We start from the raw sequence: 20,677 nt of genomic DNA on the forward strand, positions 1-20,677 counted from the left end.
ACAATTTACCCTTGGTCTCCACTTCCATCCTCCCACTGGAAGGACTTTGTGCCTCCCTCTTTGTACAGCAGTGAAGGGCCTTTGCTTCTCTGAACCTTTCCTGAAGACACAGAAGCCCACAGCTCTTTTCACTCCCAGTACAGCCTTTGCTTTCTCCTTCTTCTTTACTTTCTTTTCTGTCTTCTTCTCTGCCCTTTTGAGGCCCTGAGACACTGTACTGCTGCGCTCACACCCCACCCTGTGCTCTGGGCTAGGCTGTGCTGGGTCACACATGGGGGGACGTTTCAAGCTGGTCCTCTGCAGGGCCAGGACTCGGGTGGAGGGCTTTTACAGAGATGATCCTTGGTTCTCTACCTGGAGAAACTAGACAGCTTGATCTCTGAACGTTTTCCTCACTCCTTGCCTTCTTTCTATCTTCACTAAGTTTTGTCTCTGTTTCCCGAGTTTTCTTCTTTTCAACCCTTATTTCTTTTTGTCTCTCTGAGCATCATGGCATATCTTTTCTGCAACTGAACTCCCTGGTTTACCACAGTTTCTCTCCATTTATTCTCCTGATTCCTTATAGCTTCTTCCATATCCTTTGTCATCCTTCTCTCCATTTCTCTTGTTTCTTGTGGAGATCTATTCCATTGCTGACCTACTGGGGTCTTTTCTGCTGTGGATGATGCCCAAAACCTTGTGCTTATAACTTTCACCAAGATGCAAGATTTTGTGCAGTTCTGCACATTGTCTGACTGGTTAAGTGGCACTCAAGGTTCTCCCATCAATATTCACAATGAACTGGAAAAATGCTGCCCTCTGTCGTAACCACAGCAGTGGAAGTTATTGTTCAAAATATGCTGAGTGTCTGCAGTGAAGGAACATCAAGTGATTTTAATGAATATGGCTCAGACAGACCCCTGTGGCACTTCCGACAGGCTGTGTCTGATAACATCAACTCTGCCACACCAAGGCAGTCCACTCGTAGAACTTGTTCCAGCATGACAAAAGATCAACTTTCCACTGTACAGTAAGTTGATTTTGCCACGAACAAAAATCATACCGTGGGTGTCACCCCATATGACCCACTGAAACTGCTTTGGATTGTGCCAAGTTTTTTGTCATATGAGAGCTCATCTGATGAAAGCTTGACCCAGCTGTGCTCCGAATATGAAGAAACTGATGCTGTAGAGACACCAAGTCAAGTATCTCTCCAATTCTCCCAGAGCAGCTGATCTGAAAAATCAGGTGTGGAAGTCCCTTGGCAGAATGGTGAGGATGAAATCGCTGCTCAGGACCTTCTCATCAATCTGCCGTTTTCCACTGCTACCAAGTACACAGGAATAACATCATCTCATCTGTACAATTGAGGATCACAACACTAATGAGATAAATACACAGGCACTCTTCTGTCCTGTGAGGCTTTCCAGCTTGAGGCTTCCAAGAGGGTTAGCGATATCATCATGATTGAGACCTGAGAAATCACCAAAGTATCCGTGTCCATCAAAGCCCAAGTTTTAAAAATTCATATATGGGCACATCTCAAGTGTCTGAAGCTAAGCTGAAAAGCAGTGCATTTGCTTCAGCAGCATCAGTTGTAAGTGAACTAATTTACATATTCAGACACAATTTTGAGGAGGATTTAGATATGAAGTTAGCGCACTGACCCAGAGCTGTACAGATCCCAAGTTCAACTGGTGTCAGAAAACATCTTGAGGTCCAACCAGGATAAATTCAGGAAAGGTTTTGTATGACAAACCTCCTCATGAGGGCTGAAGCAGACATGTCAGCCCAAAACAGTGCCAACCTGAGCTAAAAATCCTATCACGTGCAAAAAACATAACAAAGAACATTATTGAATGCATTGTATCAATATTACCATGCTCTGAAGTGTACAATTCTAGAGGGATGATAACAAAAGAATTCCTACAATCTTTGAATGAAAATCTGGACATTCTTTACCTAAGGCAACTTTTAACACCATCTGCGATACATTTAGAAGCCCTCAGTGACCTTATTATTGTATATGTTTTTGAAAGGATTGCTGAAAAAGTGACAAACAGTGCAGCCCTTGAGGAGTCTGAGTCTTCCTTAAAAGCAATGGACAGGATACTGTGCAAAAACTCCATCAAGCAGTCATCCCAGAAGCTGATCCCCATAGTGGGGAGTTTAATGCTGGAAAGGATCGATGCTCTGGATAGTGTGAAGGCACAAACAAACTGTAGTGTGGCTCAGCCAGTGATCTCAGCTCCTGACCTTTCCAAAGAGACAGTCAGTTATCTCCTCAATCAAATTCACAGTCAGTTATCTCCTCAATCAAAACAGGAATACACAAGTTATGCACAGAAAGTTGATGAGGCGTTTGATGAGAAAACTTCTAGTCAGCAATTCAGGTTGCCCAACGTTCTGAGGCTCAGATTCAAGGTATCTGTTTTATTCTATAAAAGACCTTCTGTTTATTTCCAGTGACATTAGTAGCTTTAGATTCTGCTCTTTGAAAATATTTTCAATTGTACATTTATATATCACTCTCAGTATCATATTTTGAATCAAATTGTCTCCTATTTGTAAAGAAACTGAAACACAAGTTGGGTGTTTCCGCAGAGGACCAGACACTGTATAAACATATTCCAAATGGTATTTATTTAATTCATGACAGTATTATGTACTTTTAAGTTTTTTTCCAAAGCCTTTGAAACAAAAAAAGAAAGGAGCTGCATGAACAAAAAGGCTAAATTAAAAAATATTAATTATCCTGGTGGTGTACCACGTCCTACATACCCTGTACAACCAATTTATGTATAGCAAATATGGTTAACATTATTGAGTCATATATCAGCATTATTGGCTTAAAGGTATAGTTAACAAAAATAACTTTCTGTCCATCACATCTCTAATTCTCTGCGCTGAACACAGTCATGTTACCCAGTTCTAACATGGAATGCTTTAGCCTGAGCATTAGCTAAATAAGAGGTTTAGTTGAGATGGTCCATTGAAGTAGAGAGTTAGCACATATTCTTTTTTTTTTTTTTTGTGGAGGGTAGGAATATGTCCCCTCAATAATTCCTCCGCACACTAATCAGACGATGTGTTAGGTTGTGAGGTGTGAGAAGTGTGTGTATATATTGACATATATGGTTTATATATTGTTTCCTATCGGACTGATATGGAAATGTAGATGGCCAAAACGAGTAATCATATTAGTAAGCAGTATAAGACAAACAGGCCATGTGCCTCTGAGACTGAGGCTATTCACAGCATAATTTTACTCTGTAACATTCTCTAGTGATTCAGATTTAGTGATCTCCTTGGGGGGTTGTATTTTATTGTTTGAGAGGAATTTGAATTAAATCTGTTGTAATCTTAGTACATATCCATTTATTAATTATAGAACTGCCATGTTGCTCATTCAACATATATTTTAATTTTATTTTTTTCTCTTCACAGATTTTGAAACCTTTCCACCTTACCTCAGTTCTTATTCTAGACAAAAACCCAAAGGCACATTGAAGAGCTACTTTTCCAGTCTATCTGTCTGTCTGGCTGGCTATCACTATCTGTCTATCTCTATATATCTATCTGTAATATATATATCTGTCTATGTCTGTTTGTCTGTCTGTCTGTCTGTTTGTCTGTCTGTCTGTCTGTATATTTGGCTTGTTTTTTGGCTATCCAACTGTCAAAGTCTTCTAACTACTGTCTGGCTCCCTACCTTCTTGGATATCATGCCAGGATCAACCAAAAACGACTTGCCAGTCATGCAAAGTGCAAATAAATGTTGGTTGCAAAACGTGCAAGCTCTCTTCAGCCAGCCTTCTGATAAGTTAACTGATAATATATAATCACATTTAAAATTTAGTACATGATTTTTAAATGGTGGTAATGTGTACTTATTGTTGATTTCAGACATTTTGCATATTTCCCCCCTTTTCCACTTGGGAAGAGGAAAGCAGGGCAGACATTACATTTTGGGGCAGATGTGTTTTGTCCGTACTATCTTTCTTCAGAAATGGAGAGGACCGCATTTTCTACTTTGGTTGCTCTATGAAGGTGTTTTAAAGGCATGTTAAGATTAAGTGAATTTTGGACTCTCTTCTCAATATTTTATAGGATATTATACATCCTATCCTGTATATAGGTACAATTACTTATCTACTTTACATTGTGACTGCTGTTAACAGGGCAGCTGAAAACTGGGGAAAGACCTTGTGGCAGCTTGGAGAGACAGCTGACAAAGGGGAATAGACCCCAGGGGGGCCTGTCGTGGGCTAGCAACTCATGGCAGCTACATCCCATGAGTCTGCGAGAGCAGGGGTGAAACATGACTTAGAAGAGGACACTTGAAGGGTCTAGACTACGAGAAAGGAGCTAAACATAGAGGCAACTGGCATGATAGGATTTTATACAGGCATTAAAAGAGTGTAGCCTGGTTGTGATCCACTAGAGGGCACCCGGACGACTTAATATTTCTGCTCGCTCCAGTAAGCGTCTCGTTGCGTAGGAACGGCCAGTTGTATTATAAGCGTACTGATAGCTAGCTGGTTACAGGAGGAAATATGTATTACCATTAATAAGCACAAGTAAGACGTTCCCTGTTTGCTAGCCAGTGAGTAAAGCTCTGGAAGATGTCTTAATGTTGAGGTTTATCGGACACGCGTCATTAATGTGAGCATAGCTAGCTAGTTAGCTAACGCTAACTAGTCTCGCCGAAATTATCAGATAGCTAACCTAGCTAAATTAGCTGCTTAGCTAATTACATCACCAGACCTTTTTGCAAAATGAAAAACGTATGAGTTTGATATACAGTTAGATAGTTATATACTAGTGTCACTGACTGTTGACTGATTTTCTGTTGTTTTTAATCAAAGTTGCTAGCTAGCTAGGTTAGTTAGGTTAGCTACTTAGTAAGTATACTCTGACGGGTTGTTTTTAGAGAATGGCAGGGGATGGAAACAGTATTCCTGAGTTGGAGCAGGAAAAATACGATTCCGATGAACAGGTGAAAATAATCTGTCTCGGGGACAGTGCAGTTGGGAAATCTAAGTAAGTTAGCCACGATATTGTGGACCGTGACAGTTCGTACTCACTGTCTTGTTAGGCCTTGCTATCCTTGTTAGCTAGCCATATAAACTAACGCTATGTATGAAGCTTCTGCAGCTACCCGATATTGACATGTTTTAATATCATTGTTCGATTTTATAAAGAATTTACAATTTGACTTGGCTAACTACAGTAGCTATCTTATAAGAATATTTAAATTAACGCTTCATGGTTGCACTTTCATGTATTTTCTGTTTCAGGTTAATGGAAAGATTCCTTTTGGATGGATAGTATCCTTTAACCGAAATTTCTAAACATTTTAGCAGCATTATTTAATCTTTTTTTTTTTTTTTTTTTTTTTTGGCTAAAGCGTATTATACGGATGGCTGCTGGTTTCTTATCCTATCTGTCAGTCGACCGCAGCAGCTGTCAACCTATGCCCTGACTTTGTACAAATATACAACCACCATCAATGGGAAGCCTGTTCTAGTTGGTAAGTGTAACAATAATGTTCGTCATTGTTGTGAGCAAAACGTCTAGTATTTACGTAATAAAGAATGTGAAGCATAATATGGCCTAACTTGCTTTGTTTTGATCAGCAACCAGAACATATCAGATTTTAACTACAGTGAGTTGGAAAGTTTTTGTTGTTGTTGTTGATGTTTTTGTTTGTTTGTTTGTTTATTTCATCATTCAGAGCGTTTCAAATTGTTGTGCAACATTCCTTAAACCCCAAACTCCCAACTCTCAATTTCTAATTTTGTAACTTTGTGTGGATAGTAGACAGTTCTCAATAGCATAATTATCGAATTACGGAGTAATATGCCTTAAGGTTAATAAGTATAAGAAGACATTTAAGAGGTAACATCTTTTTTTTTTCAGATCCACAATAGAATTTGGGGCATTGTGGGATTTTATTTATTTATTTTTATGTGTGTCTATCTGTAATGTATGCAAAAGAAACAGAAGAACTTAAAACTTTATCAGGTTAATTTAAGTGTCTTTGTGGGTTCAACTGGTTGTGCATGTGCTTAAATTGTTTACATAACAGATTTCTGGGACACAGCTGGCCAGGAGCGATTTCAGAGCATGCACCCTTCTTACTACCATAAAGCACATGCTTGTATCATGGTAAATTGCTTTCAAAATCTCAGTCAGCTCTTGTGAATCAGAATCAACATAGTGATAGAAACGACAGTCAGTTTAATAACATTTTTGTCAGGTCATATTTAAATTATTTTTACTGCCCACTGATGAATTTGACAGTTTATATCCAAGCCTCAACAACTGCAAAATGTATTCATACTGCTTTGTTCAAGATTTATTTTTGTCAATATTTTACGTAGGTTTTTGATGTCCAGAGGAAAGTAACGTATAAGAGTCTTTCCAACTGGTATAAAGAACTGCGAGAATACAGACCAGAAATTCCATGTCTAGTGGTGGCTAACAAAATAGATGGTAAGGCCATCCTTGAATTTTTGTCATGCTAATTTGTCTCTTTGCTGTTATTTTGTTTTTCTTTCACAACCATCTGCTTTTTCCCTCCAAAAGCTGACATGAGGGTGACACAGAAGAGCTTTAACTTTGCAAAGAAGCAAGGACTACCTTTTTACTTTGTATCTGCTGCTGATGGTACCAATGTGGTCAAGGTGGGATTAAAGAGTTTAAACATCTGTTTTATTTTTACCCCAGTTTTCTCCCAGGGTGTCTAATGCCACCTACTAGCTAACTAATTCTGTCCGTCATCACATGACAACACCAAATAGGGAGGGTGAAGGCTAGTACATGCTTCCTCCAATACACATGTAGCCTGCCATCTTTGCTTGCCACCAGTACAGCATTGCTGGATGGCTCAACATGCTTGGAGGAACGCGCCAACCACCAGCTACACCCACTCTGGCAGGCGGTTGCCCAGATTGGTTGGTTCCAATGCCATGTTGGGGGAAGCCATCCAAGTCACACAGACAGCGAGGCCAGTTGTGCTTTCCTCATCTCCTTGTTGGGGATGGCTTTGGCATTCCTGTGAACTGATCTTAGACCACTGAGCTGCTTGGGAGCCATTTTGTTATAATGGCAGTTTGTTGTGGCATTAATGACCACTTTTCTTAGACTTTATTTCCTTGAAATTGAGTCATAGCATTTAAACAACAAAGCTTTCAAAAAGATGTTTCATGCAAAGTCTTGTTCAAAATTGCAATGATCATGTGTACATTATTATGCAGTAAATAGATTTTTATTGTCCTTGGCATTCTGTTCATCCAGATTTGATTTTGAGGAGGAATGTTTATGTTGTGCTAGTCTTCTTTAATGTTAAACTTATTCGATTTAATCTAATTAATAAAGTCCTATCTATGTTTTAATACATTAACGCTAATGGGATTACATTTGTTTTCAGGTTTTTAAAGATTCCATTAATATGGCCTTGTCTTACAAGAAAAACTCCAGTGACTTCATGGATGAGGTCATGAGAGAACTTGAGGTGTGTGTGTGTGTTATATTTCTGAAAGACTACCGATGTGCTTTATGTAGTGATTGATTCATATTTGGTGTTTCTTCATTGCAGAATTTTGAACTGGAGAGCAAAGAAGACTCTTCTGACAAAGGGGAGAAACCTAATGAGGGAAAAACAGATTTGGTCTGATCACCATCTTTTGCTTTATGCGGTGGTAACTTATGTTGTATCGACAGACTCTGGTTTTGGGATCACAGTGCTGTTAAAATCATTGCTGCTCATTAACTGCCCTGGAGAGTTCAGGAATTTATCCCAACAAAATGAAACCACTAAGGATGAAGATCTACCTCACACCATTAATAAACCCCACGATGTACTACATTGAGATTATGTATGAAGTAGAATTTAAAGCATTCAATACAAATTGTGTCAAGCTTTTATTTATTGAATGTAGAACATTTTTTACTCGAAATTGTATAAAACTGCTAGACAGATAATTTAAGGTCAATGGTGTGTTGGTATTTCACATAGAAGTCAGTTTCTTGAAGATCCTTACATCCTAAGGAACAAGAGGTGGCGACCATCATGTAAACTAACACCATGTATGGGTGTATGCAAATAGGTAGAGGTCAATTCTTTCCCATTTGAAAGTTTTCTCCTTGTCAGGTATTTGCAAAAGGTACTTGAAGAACTTTTTAAATTTGTGTGTCTAGTGCTTTACCTCAATTGTTATATTGATGACCATCTTATCAGTTTGCACCAGCTGTGACGAGGACACATTTTTCTGTGTTGCAGAAATGCTATATCATTTCTCTGAAGAAGCTTCCATATAAGTGGTCTAAAATGGAAATGTTTAGCCTGCATGTAAATGTACTGTATGCTAGAATAGAAACCCACTCATTCTGGCTGCTTGAGTTTTTGGTGTTCCTGAATGTATGTGCTTCAATTAACACTTGCTGTTCAGTTCTTGAATATTTTCTGTCTAGCTCTGTTGGCTATAGGCTCATTATAGCAAGAAATCAAGGCTGTTCATATGCTTATGCTACATAATCAGATGGGACATGGCAAGACTAGTTCAGTCAGTAAAGTTAGTGTTTAAAGTGATGCATTTGATTTTTTTCTTCCTCAGCTGCATTCAGCAGTGTAATGTTCAATACTCTGTAACCCAGGTCTCACACTAACAGAAATCTTGTACCCTTGTTTCATAGATACACTAAAAAACAAACTATCAGAAAACAATGATAACCCTTGGGGCACTGCATTTCTTACCATTTTTATTGTGCTTTTGTTGGTCAGGAAACGAGTGACAACTCTACAGAGGTTTGTAATGTGAATGATGCGTTTTATTTCACATTTCCCCCAACCATTTTTGTTAAGTATGGTTAAGTCACGAGGAATCATCTTCAGATTTACTTTTCTTCTTTTTTTAAGGAAGCAAAGCATATGTCTTAACTGCATCACTGAAGAGGAAGGGGGGAAGATGACATTATCAAATGCAGTCACTCACTCAAAAGCTCATTGCAGTTTGGCCAAAACAAAGACTGATAAAAGCATAAAAGAAACATCCATGAAAAGCTAAAAAAAAACAAAAAACCCAAACAGGTCAGTTAGTGTAGTACTTTACAAAACCTAAAACGTGTCTTGACTTTAACCTGGAAATAAAAAAACAAAAAAACTGTGCAGTAGTGGATAATGAGAGATGTAGTCTGGATTTCTCAAGATTTCCAGGAGGTGGCACCATAGTGCTGTTTCTAACAGCTTTAGATCTCAGCAGAACTAGTGTCAAAGAAAGGCTAAAAACTACTTTTTTGGCACATTGTTCTTTTTTTTCTTTTTGTCTTTTACTTTTATTTACTAATCACTCCATACAGACACAAGCACAAAAATAAATAGTACTGAGTATGGAGCGGGGATGAGAGGTGAAATATGAATATGGCAGACCAAGGGAGTCAGAAAGGATACTGATGGTGACTACAGCTCAAGGTCTTAGAAAAGTCTGTAAAATCCAGAGCTGAGCAGAATTACCTTAGTCACATTTATGTTTCTTTCTCTTAAGAAGGTCCCCTATACAAAAGACAACCCTTTATCATCCATGCATCTGGTGTGTGTACAATAAGGTACACTAATTTAGACAATATGGACACAACCAATATAATGAATTAAATCTAGAAACTGGTTAATCATATCCAGTTTACAATACTGAACCAAAAATGATTTGAGAAGAGAGTGAATTTCAGGATTAAGTTTAATCTAATAGCAACTTTTAATACCTATTTTAAATTCTTGGGTTTGAGATGGTGAGCAAAATGATGGTCTGTAGTGAAATACATGAATGTAAATCACAGTTTTATAAGGGTCCTAATTCTAAATCAGTGCAGAGATTTTACTCTGTGACCGTTCTAACACGTGGCCTTATCAGTTGAATAAAGTAAGTGTTTTAGAAATCTTAGGTCTGTGATTTCATATAGTCCTCACTTCATCCCACAATATTCTCACTTTGGGGAATTCTGCACAAGATTTAATTAATCATTGGAGGAAGTTTTGTGGGGGAGTTGATGAATAAATTTTGTTATCCCCATTGCCCCCATTAGAATACTTTCAGATAATGCACACTCCCATTACATTTTAAAAGAAAAACCTTGAGGTTCCTCCAGTCTTGATCTCATCAAAGGTCACTCCAAAGTAACGAAATGAAATGAGTGTACTTTGGAACTGGAGCTTGGTCTAATGTGATGGTAATGAAGCCTGCCCTCATTCAGACCTATCAGCCAGAAGGGCATAGTGCAGCAGGATGGCCCTGGTCTCAGCCAGAGAGCTGGAATGTGCTAATTCTTAAATACTACAGCCACCAGGGTAGGGGCTTCATAACAGTGTTCTTTCCTGGTGCACTGGCTTTAAATGCTTCATCAGAAATATATACTGATTCCTGGTTGTCCTTGGCTGTCCATATCTGTCCATGTCTGCATTCACTATCAGTATGCAGAGATGACCGTTGGTGTTTATGTGGCTTGGTTAGCAATTGTCCATTTTCTGACAGCATCTGAATGTCAGTTCATATTCAGACATTTTTCTCTGATCTTTCTTGCTTCCAAATCCATTTTTTTTCTTTCTTACACTTGCATTTTATAACACCAGATGTATGAAGCAAATGGATTACTGCTATAAAGAGATTTGCTCCTGTGTATGCATGTGTGAATTAATGATAATTTGAATTAAATAGATATCAGGTGGGCTTTCCTGGAGGGAGGATTGTGCGATGGAAGTGAGGATGGATGGCTTGAATGCTAGCACCTTGGTTTGTGCAAATCATCCCCAAACTCGGTCCATACAAAGAATAAAATCTTTTCACCTTTTTCGACAGGTGGTTAACTATGCATATATGCCAAACATTCATATATATATATATATATATATATATATATATATATAGATTATGATTTTTAAAAATTTATATGAAAACTATCATATATACATTGCTTATGATTGATATAAAAAGCAAATAATTTGTAATTTGTCCATATATACAGTTGTATGTTTTGAAAGGACAGTTATTTCAGCTTAATGTTTATTGTAAAATTCAAACTAAGTTAATAAAAATTATTCTAAGCATTATATTTCACAAGCTACAAAATCTTCCTATGATTGAGTTACCAATAAACAAACAAATAAATAAGCTCAAATTAACTGTCCAGATGCTTCAGTGCTTCGAGCTCCGAGCTGAAGAGGCCCTGAGCCACATTAGCCCCTGTGTAGTGGCTCAGAAAATCTCTTACAATTATAGATTCTGTCTTTTGCTTTCTTTTGTGATATCTTAATAACATGTAACATGCAGCTGAACTACTACGTATGGAAAAGATGTTGCTTGTCCCACAGTGGCTCCATCACAATACACGCAAACACACATGCACTCTGTTATTGCATAGCGCATGTCTTATTTTTCACCAAATTAAATTTGAAGATGATGGTTTAGACATTGGGCAAAATTTGATATGGAAGTTTTAATGTGTGTGGGTGTGCAAGTAGATGATTTGTTGACAGTGTCACTGAGGTTATGCGATGCCAAGCACTTTGTAATATGTGTTTGTGTGTGTGATAGAGAGGGAATCAGTCAAACACAGCCTCCACTGTGGGACGCCCTATTTGTAGGTGGAAGACCAGGTTTCGTTAAATAATAATAAACCCATAGAATAAAGCAAATAAAAAGAGAGAATGGTACAATGCACTGTTAACAAATCTGATACCTGCCATACCTGGTGATGTGACGTTTCATGCTACAGTCCATAAAAGGATGACCATTAGGAAAAAAAAAAAACATTTCCAACAGTGTTTTTTGTCTTTATATAGAATACCATATATAAGTTTTATATTTTTGACAAAATGTTATATTCATATATCTATATACTTTTCTGTCAAATATATATGTATATAATTGGTAAAAATGAGTAATTTATTGATGGAATAAACATCATCTACAGGAGAGAGACCAGTGCAGTTTTGCACAGTTCATCTTGTCTTTTCTTTGTCTCTCTCCTTTTTCAAAACTATGTAAATACATTGAGATTTCCTATCTAGTGTCACATTCCCTTTGGAACACCAAAGGAAAGGTCTGATTATGAAAAAGCCACTAGTGTTGGTTTAACATTCTCCAGATATATTACGTCCCTCAGCCAGAATGGGACTGGGGCAGGTAGAAATGACCCAGCCAAACTGACTCTTCTCTTCCACTCCTAAAAAATATTCTGAAAGGCAATTGAACTCCCCTCTTCCTCCTTTTTTCAAACAGATGGGAGAACCCTATGCAGCAGATAGCAATAGGGAACCAAAAGAGGGGGAAACAGGGAGGAGAGGGTGATATTCATGTCCAGTTATGCAAGTCAAACCTTTACTGACAGCGTATTCTACATGGTATTCATGCAACTTACAGCCCCACTTAAATATGCAGAACCTGTCAAACCTGCTGCTGGTAGTGAGATGGGAATTATTGGGCCCAGATTGCTACCAAAGAGGTGGGGATTATGTTCCTCGAATCACTAAAATGATTCAGGGATTATATATTACTTCAGAACCACAAAACCACACACAAAAAAAGATTTAAAAATCTGGCCAAAAACCCCCAAACAAACAAAAAAACAAAAACAAAACAACAACAAAACCCTTTCTCTGGTGAGACTAGCTACAGACAGAGTGGGGTGAAGGGTCAACTCTCCAGCAGCTGTTTCAGGGCCCGCTCGATGTTCATTCGATGTCCAACACGTGTCACACCCAGCTCAGCGAAGTCATCCTTAGTGAGGGCAGGAAGGTGCGAGCCCTCAATCTCGTGCTCCTGGAATCGCTCACGGTGTTCAGCTAGGTTAATACTGGCCAGCCAGTCACCCACGTCATACTTGTTCCACAGGTGGAGAGGTTTCTGGTGGAATGGACGCAGTGTCAGAAGTGGGGTGGGCAGGCCAGGGGAGGGAGCGGGCGAAGGAGAGCGGCTTCTGGCGCTGGAGCTCCTCATGACGAAGCGCACCTCTTTTGGCTCATGGGGCAGGCTGAGGCTGGAGGATTTGAGGATGGTAGGGGGTGTGGTGGGGGAGGTGGCCAGGCCAAAGCCCCGGATGGGTCCGAGTGGGTCCGAGCGGTCTGGGGAACCAGAGCTAGGGCTGGGTGTTCGACGGGTCACTGGATAACGGCTACCCGGCCGGATAGTGTAGGTGGTGCCGTAGCTTCTCTGAGAGATGGTGTGGAGCTCGCCTAGACTGCTGAAGAGTCTAAGAGAGAAAGAGAAAGAAATACAGAGAAGAGCAATGGAAAGGAAAACAGAGGAGGAAAAAGTGAAAGAAGAATTAAGTTTCTATATAGTAACACAGGAAAGAGCCAAATTAATCTATTCTATTCTATTCTGTTTTATAGTGGCTCTTTCCTGCAAGGTTTAGCACTCATGATCAACAGAGTCAACAGAGGTAATTTAGTGGGCTAGAGATATGGTAAATGCAATAACAATATGTTAGTGAGATATTTACTTAATGTATTTAGCCAGAACACAAGCCAGTGTGCCCTAGAGCCTTGCTGGAGCGAAGAGAATGGCTATGCAGACTGACCAGATGAATGTTTGTAATTTAAGAAGATTTAAGAAAAAAACAAAAAACAAAAAAAACAATACCCAGCAAAATCCTAAAAATATTCTAACATAGGGTGAAGAATCTCCACCTTCTAGAAATGTAGTTTAGGCTCCTCAGTATGCCTAGAGCATCACCTCCCACTATCCCAAACAACACTTGAAAGCAAACTACTTTAGAAGATCATTACAAGCAAGAATGTGGACATTCTCATCTAGTAAGTAAGATGCAGTAACAGTTGCTACTTATAATTGTGAAAACAGTCCTTTTTCTAAAAGATAGGAGTAAGATAGTCCCTAGACTGAAATATTGGTCCTATTGGACAATTATATCTTGTCTTCTCTACTTCTCAATAAAGTGTTGAAAAGGGAATATTTGTTGGTTAATTTGCTTCATGGGAGTATGTGTAGAAAAGTGAAAATAAAATATCAGGCAGAGTGACATGCATAATGTGAGAAGCCCACAGACCTGTTTGACTAAGAAATGAAGCCTACACACCGAGACCAAAACAAGGAGAAGGTGGATGGAAAGCTCAACCTGCAAATGACTGAAATGTAATATATATATATATATATATATATATATATATATATATATATATATATATATATATATATATATATTTATATATATATTTATATATATATTTATATGTATAGTGTATGAAGTGACTACTTGTCACACATTGAATTTTTCCCACTGATGACTAATCACAACACTCAGTCAGTCATTCATGAACCATTTGTCTATTTTAGCAATGACCACCTGATTGCTGCAAGTGCACTTTCATTTAGCCATGAAAATCTCAATCTTAAATCCTAGTTTCTGTTTTGCTGAGACTTCCCTAGCCCTCCAATTAGTTTGAAGGACCAAAGAGGTGGTGCTGGGAACCACTAAGGCTTAAATTTAACGGTGAGTACAGAAGCTAACATGACGACTCAAGTGACATGAGAAGCCAGTGAGATGCAGATAGGCGGGGCACGAGTGTGCGGGCGGAGGTTAGTAAGAGCATGGGCTGAGAAACATGGCTTGTCTGAAGAAAAGGGTAGGGCTAGAGAAGGGAGGGAGATGAGATGATGCATGCGCACTTACACAGGTGCCCTGCCCTCCGGGGCTTAGCCTCAGATTCAGCTCTACACAGAGCAGCGTGGCATGCAGAAAGGGAGAGAGGGAGAGAGCGAGCACAGAGAGACGGAGAAAGAAAGAAAGAGACAATAAGAAAGTGAGAGGCAATGACAAACAAAGAGCGGTTGGTTAGCATCAGTTCATGAGAGAGTAGAAATAGACAGGCACTTCACATCAACAATGTTAACCAAAACAAAAAATTGTGACAAATCAACAGCTGGCCCTGGACAGCATTATATACAGTACTATATACTGTATGTCTAAGTCTAGGGTCAGGTGTCATAACTGCAAATAAAGGGAAAAAGAGAACTTAAAAGCATAAAAAGAAATAAATGCACAAATGTATATTACAGAGAGTAACCTTATTCCCAGACAGAAGCTGGAGCAGTGAATGTTGGGAATGGTCCAAAGCATAGCAGGCTGGAGTTTAGCATGAACCTACATCCCAAGCTGTGAGCAAGCACTAGATGAGGCATGAATGAATGAGAACCATAGAGGAAATGATCGATGCTGACAAGGAGGTGAGGCCACCTTCACCATATCTTCAGTGACATCATATTCTTTACCCACACACTGCTGGTCCTCTGTGATGTCACACACATATCTGATATTGTAATAATACTGATGAGTGAGACAGATTGAGGAGATGTAAATATTAAAGTCTGAAAACAACCCGAGTGAAAAATCAAAGGGTGAGATATTGCATGCCTCCAGGCCTTCTGTCACCATGTGAACACCCCAGAGCAAAGACAAGGCCACAATAACTATCCCCTACAAAACACAAAGGGGAAGGGTGGAAAATTATATCAACACAATGAAAAAGAGAACACACTTTTAATCTCATGTAGAACACAATCCTGGTTAGATATGGGATATGACAAATCTGATGAGAGGCAAACTGTTTAGGGAGTAGCCGGGGAGACAAGGCAACAGATGACCTGGGAAATATGATTACTAAAATCAAAGTGTCAGCAGAGGCTGTTCCTTTAATGTGGGATTAGTAGATAACTTATGTCAGATGAGTAAATAATAGGAATGGTGTTTGATTTACCCTAAGCTAAGGTTTACTCTCTTCCATGTTCTTGTCAGATCTGTAGAAATATAAAGGGCTTCAGCTGTATTTCAGGATATCAGAAGAAAAGAACATTTTTTTTTTAACAATAAAAGCAAGAACAGAAAATATTTTACTACTGACCATTGTGCCTGAAAATAACTACTTTTATTGCTGCAAGATAAGACTCTACAGTGGACCAGCCATGCCAAGTCCCTCTTACATTCCTACACTGATGATCTATAGGCTCTACGTCTCAGCTAAGGGACCAGCAAGTCTCCTTTACTTACCAGCAAGCCTTGAGCGTTGACATACTGCTGAAGCTCCACACTTCTCAATGAAACAAAGCAATTTGAACATTATGCTTTAATATCTCCTAGAGCAGGATATGATTAAAGACTATATATTTGTAAATTATCTGGTGATTAAGAATGAATCGATATCTGTGTACCATTCTTGTCCATATACTGTACAAAGCATAGTACAATTTGCACATTAATACTGTATCTACAAAATGTTAAGATTATTATATAATCTTCTTATAACTGCTCATCCTGCTTATAATAGGACTGTTTTTCTGTACTTATGAATTCACATGTTAATTTTTGGAGTGCACCTGCTTTTAAGGCAAGCAGTGTTGCCTTAGTGACAAAATGGATGAGTCATAGCAATTCTGATCTAACATCACTAAATGCCAGCTCAGTTGCTGATACTAATATTTGAATACATCTGTATATCATTAACGACCATTAGCATTAAACGTCAAGCCTGAATTTTGTGACTGTTACAGACTACATGTGGCAGAGCACCAGGTCTGGTCATAGCACGCTCTGCTTGTAAGGAGGTTGAGGTAGCTTTAAGAATCCACTCCAATGGAACTGTGTGAGATGAACAATGGGAGACTAAAGCACTACAAGAAGAGTACAACAGCCAAGGACATATCACAGAAACCTAAAACACGACTGCTGCCAATCAAGAATTAAACAAGAATAACTGTCCTTTAAAATAATAATACCTGTTGCCATCTGTAAATCAAATTACATTTTTTCACATCAGCAGGTTCAAATTCATCTTTCAATTCAGGCTTAAGACTCTAAGTTGCAATGCAATATGGATAAAATGCATCTAACGAAATGCAATATAGATCAAATATTTGATGCTGTCTTTTAATATAAGGGAACTCTATTTTTATAATTGCTTATAATTTTTAGAACTCTTGGTCTTGAATGAGTGCTGCAGCTTTTCCTGGCTCTGTCTTTGTTCTTCAGCAGAACATGCTCGCTTTGGATGGAACATTGCCTGCATCACATGCTGACAGTATTAGAACAGTTCTGGGAGCAGGTTTATCTAGCTCTTGAGCTAGCATTACACTTTGTGCATAGTGCTATCATATAGCATCTGAAAGGGATTCATCAATGTGGCAAGCAAGACAGACTGCGTTCAGCAATTTGAAAGCTGGGAACATTGCTGGGGTTTTTTTGTGCCATATGGCTGTTTGCATTTAATTTAGGAAAGGGGTCAAAATTACATATTACACAAAATATTGTGAGATCACAAAATTATGTTTATGAATTTTAGGTTGCTTGTGAGTTGTCATGATTTAGTCAGAGAGAATTTTTGTTTTATTGCCTGTAAAACATAGTACAAGTACATTTTTGTTCAAAAAGTGGTTCATATATAAATCATGCCTGAGGGATTATATATGATGAAACATGGAAATAGTATGATCTTCTGTTTACTTACATGGTAAATAGACTTTATGGGGGGAAATCCATCTGCTCAATTAAATATAATAGCTTCTATTCAAAGAGCATAAGAATCCATAAAAATGTGCGGGAGAGTGGAGTATCTGCAAATATCAAATCTATCTTTTTATCTGTGTTTTTAATTTTTAATCCCAAATCCCATTAAAATAAGGTAATCATCATTAGGCTGGGACCTAAATCACTTGACAGTTGTCTACAGCCAGATATGCTGTATTGTATCAACAATTATACATTTATAATATGACATGCTTTCAGAAAATAAATATTTAAATTAAAATTAATCTATAAAGGTTAGATTGCAAATCATCTGATACTGCTCCCAAAATATATTGCCTGCTTATATATTGAACATAAATATATTGTGAAAGACAAAGTAAGCAACATTTACACTACATACGGTGACAGTATTTTCTTTTGTCCTCCATTAATAGCAGTATTAATTTATATAATGGTAATTGAGAAATGCTAATTTGGTAACCTGCACCACCACCTGATTTGGTGATTTTTGCTTCACTGGATAAATCTGCCTGGATTATATTGGAGATGGATTGCTTCAGGACTGTAATTCTACATTCAAAGAGTAGTGTTAATTTGAACTGTTGCTCCTAGTAAGCTCCTCTCTTACCTTGCACCGGCGACAGGTGACTTGCGTCCAGGGTCGAGTGAACCCCCAAGGGGTTCCTCTCCGAGCGAGCGCGTGTCCTTATTGAGCTGCTGCAGCCTGGAGCTGAGCTCACTTATCACAGTGGGTTTGCCTTCCTTGGTGCTTGCAAGTGGCCGGGACTCAATGGGGTCCCCCCACAGCTTCGAGCGTCTCTGGAAGAGGTAGCGGGGTCTTGCCGGGCCAGTGGCCCCCGTGGCGGCTGCCAGTGCAGCTGCGTGCTGCTGCGAGAGCAGCTCGCTGTCGGACGACTGCTTGAGCAGGGGGTCCCTGAACGTCACTGGGCCCTTGCTGAGCTGGGACTTGAGCTTTGGCTTTGGAGGCACTGGCGGCTTGTCGAGGATGAAGGTCTGGCCGTCGGCATGGGAGGTGTAGGTGTCGGTGGCCTCGCCGCTCTCTGAGGAGAGTGTGGACATGCTGGAAACGGTGGAGATGGTGCTTGTGGTCTCCAAGTGGTGATCGCTGGAGCTACGAGTGTCCACCTCCTCCACCCCGGAGTCAGCAGCAGACTCTGGGCCCAGGTGGGGCTCAGATGGCTTCCCTGAGGCTGCTGGCGGGCCGCTGGCGGCAGGGGCCTGTGCTGCCGCAGCGGCTGCCGTTTGAGGGGCCGGGGTTGGGTCTGAGGGGGCTGCCTGCTTGGCTGCCGAAGGTGGAGCAAGAGGTACTGTAGCATCTGGCGCCTTCACCAGGAGACCATTGGCAAATTCATCTGGTGGAGGAACCACACCAATTTTCCGAAGTTCCTCCCGTGTCTCCTCATCACTAGAGGACAGCATGGCCGGGGGCAAGGTGACTGTGTAGGGCTCCACATCCTCCTCTGAGCTTCCCTGGGCCAAGGTTTTATCTGAAGAAGGGCTAGGGGATGGTTGGGGGGTTTTATCAGAGTTGGGACTCAGAGGAACCTGGGTGGTGGATGGCACGGCAGGGGTTGGAGTGGTAGCAGAAGGTACTTCTGAGCTTGGGGACTTTGCTCGTTTGATTTCAGCCAGCATAGGTTTAGGGCTCTCTGACAGCATGCTTTTGGGAGACGGGCAGATGCGTTCCTGGCCCAGTCCCACCGCCTGTCCATTACTGGTGGCATGAACCATGATAAGCCCAGCAGTCTTCTGCTGTGATGTGTCCATTATGCTAATGATCATACTCTTCTTGTCCTCTGCCTTTCTCTCCTCTTTCCGCTCCACGGCAGCCTCTAATTCTTTCCTAGCAGTGGTGGGTGTTCCCCACTGGATCTTGCTGGTGGGGGTGGGAGTGAAAGTCCTCTTTTCTCCAGTAGAGAACGTGGGAGAGGTGAGCTCCCCCACACCCTCGGCGCGCTCAGCCTCTTTGGTCTGGGTGTCCAAGAATAGGACCCCCCCCAGAGCCCCATGTTTAGTCCTGGGTTCAGGGCTGCTGGAAGGAGACTGGCTCTGAGAGGTTAAGGCCCGTTCCCTTGCGGCCAGCGCAAGTGCCAGCGGGGAGTTGGGGTCCAAGGGTTTGCCTGTCAGTGGATGGATGAAGGTGGTGCCGCCTGGGGCAGGCCTCAGTGCCAGAGCGGGTGGAGGTAGCTGGCCCAGTTCACTGCCGAGCATGCGCTCATCAACGGAATGCGACTGTGTGAGTGAGGGGGAATCCAGAGATGGGGCCGAGCTACTTTCCATGGTGCCCACGGACAGGAAGACCGTGGATTTCCGCCGCTCATCAAGACGCCGGTCACGGTCCTTGACGGCGCCGGTGATGGCAGCCGCGAAAGGCCCTTTGCTGTGCAGTAGCCCCTCAGCCTGGGCATGAGTACGCTCCTGCAACAGATGCTGCTGATAGTACTCAGCCCTGCTGGTGTGGTGGGCTGCCAGCCGCCCGGTGGGCGAGTGCTCCCGGGCATGGACCGAGGCCAGCGCCAGTGACGCCCTCTCCTGGGCTTCCTCCACCTGCAGCTGCTTCACCAGCGGGCTCTTCCTGCGCTGCGGTTTGCTTTGTGACGGTGTGTAAAGACCAATGTTGAACTGGCCCACATTGGCATATGGGTTGTCAATGACACGCCCCTTCCGCTTAATCCTCTCGGGCGGAGTGAGGGCAGGGCCAGGCCGTGGAATGTCTGTGGGCTCCACGGGGAGATGGGTGGAATCCTGCAGGATGATCATGGAGCGGGCTTTCTTCTGCCGCTCGATGTGAGCAGCGTGGCGGGGAGGCTCGTACAGTTCGGCCGACATTGTCTGTGGCAGGGCGTGCAGTCGTGGCTCAGAGCCCGGCTTAAAGCTGGAGCGGCTAGGATCGTGAGGGCGGCTGGGAGGTGGGGGCGGGCAGAAGGCCGGGGGAGGACCCGTGTCCAGGTAGTAAAGTGAGGGTGGAGGAGGAGGTGCTGTCTGGGGAGGAGGTGGGATGCTGTGGCTGTCTCTCAGGCTGTCCGTCATTGAGGAGCTCCTCGGAAATCTGTGCTCCGCTGCCAGGGCAGACAGACGGTCCTCCTCAGTGGCTCCTGCACAGACAGAATGAGAGCAGCATGGATAACTCTGCCTGCACTGTCAA

The 20,677-nt window shown here is 41.2% G+C and overlaps 2 protein-coding genes across 21 annotated transcripts in view; one reads left to right on the forward strand and one right to left on the reverse strand.

Annotated features, from left to right (window-relative positions):
* Nucleotides 1-4,461: 4,461 nt before the first annotated feature.
* Nucleotides 4,462-8,716, forward strand: rabl2 (RAB, member of RAS oncogene family-like 2). Of its 6 annotated transcripts, none has more exons than XM_027015148.3 (9): nt 4,464-4,644; nt 4,913-5,022; nt 5,280-5,309; nt 5,433-5,512; nt 6,071-6,150; nt 6,366-6,477; nt 6,571-6,668; nt 7,415-7,498; nt 7,583-8,716. In XM_027015148.3, the coding sequence occupies exons 2-9, from the start codon at nt 4,916-4,918 to the stop codon at nt 7,658-7,660; spliced, it is 669 nt and encodes a 222-aa protein (XP_026870949.1). In that variant the 5' UTR covers nt 4,464-4,644; nt 4,913-4,915; the 3' UTR covers nt 7,661-8,716. The 6 variants fall into 6 exon arrangements, with proteins under 6 accessions (XP_026870952.1, XP_026870949.1, XP_026870947.1 ...); XM_027015150.3 differs by having other exon boundaries at nt 4,465-4,559; XM_027015149.3 differs by having other exon boundaries at nt 4,467-4,585.
* Nucleotides 8,717-8,863: 147 nt separating this feature from the next.
* shank3a (SH3 and multiple ankyrin repeat domains 3a) overlaps nt 8,864-20,677 on the reverse strand; it is a 229,440-nt gene continuing 217,626 nt past the window's right edge. For 8 of the 15 annotated variants that reach the window (XM_081715340.1, XM_081715341.1, XM_081715342.1 and 5 more), the window contains 2 exons: nt 18,140-20,627; nt 8,864-13,224 (listed from right to left, as the gene is read on the reverse strand). In XM_081715340.1, the coding sequence (XP_081571466.1) occupies nt 12,669-13,224; nt 18,140-20,627 (3,044 nt within the window). In that variant the 3' untranslated portion in view covers nt 8,864-12,668. The other 7 variants (XR_004775895.2, XR_014124032.1, XM_035525317.2 and 4 more) reach the window with 7 other exon arrangements.

This window comes from Electrophorus electricus, chromosome 6, assembly GCF_041902795.1.
Source record: "Electrophorus electricus isolate QZ-2024a chromosome 6, ASM4190279v1, whole genome shotgun sequence".
NCBI classification, from domain to species: domain Eukaryota; kingdom Metazoa; phylum Chordata; class Actinopteri; order Gymnotiformes; family Gymnotidae; genus Electrophorus; species Electrophorus electricus.

Bases quoted from the DNA above. Each gene is read 5' to 3' on its own strand.
- rabl2 (XM_027015146.3), top strand. From the start codon at position 4,916: ATGGCAGGGGATGGAAACAGTATTCCTGAGTTGGAGCAGGAAAAATAC. The intron at 5,513-6,070 runs GTAAGTGTAACA...TTTACATAACAG, and splicing joins TGGGAAGCCTGTTCTAGTTG to ATTTCTGGGACACAGCTGGC. The intron at 6,478-6,570 runs GTAAGGCCATCC...TCCCTCCAAAAG, and splicing joins GGTGGCTAACAAAATAGATG to CTGACATGAGGGTGACACAG.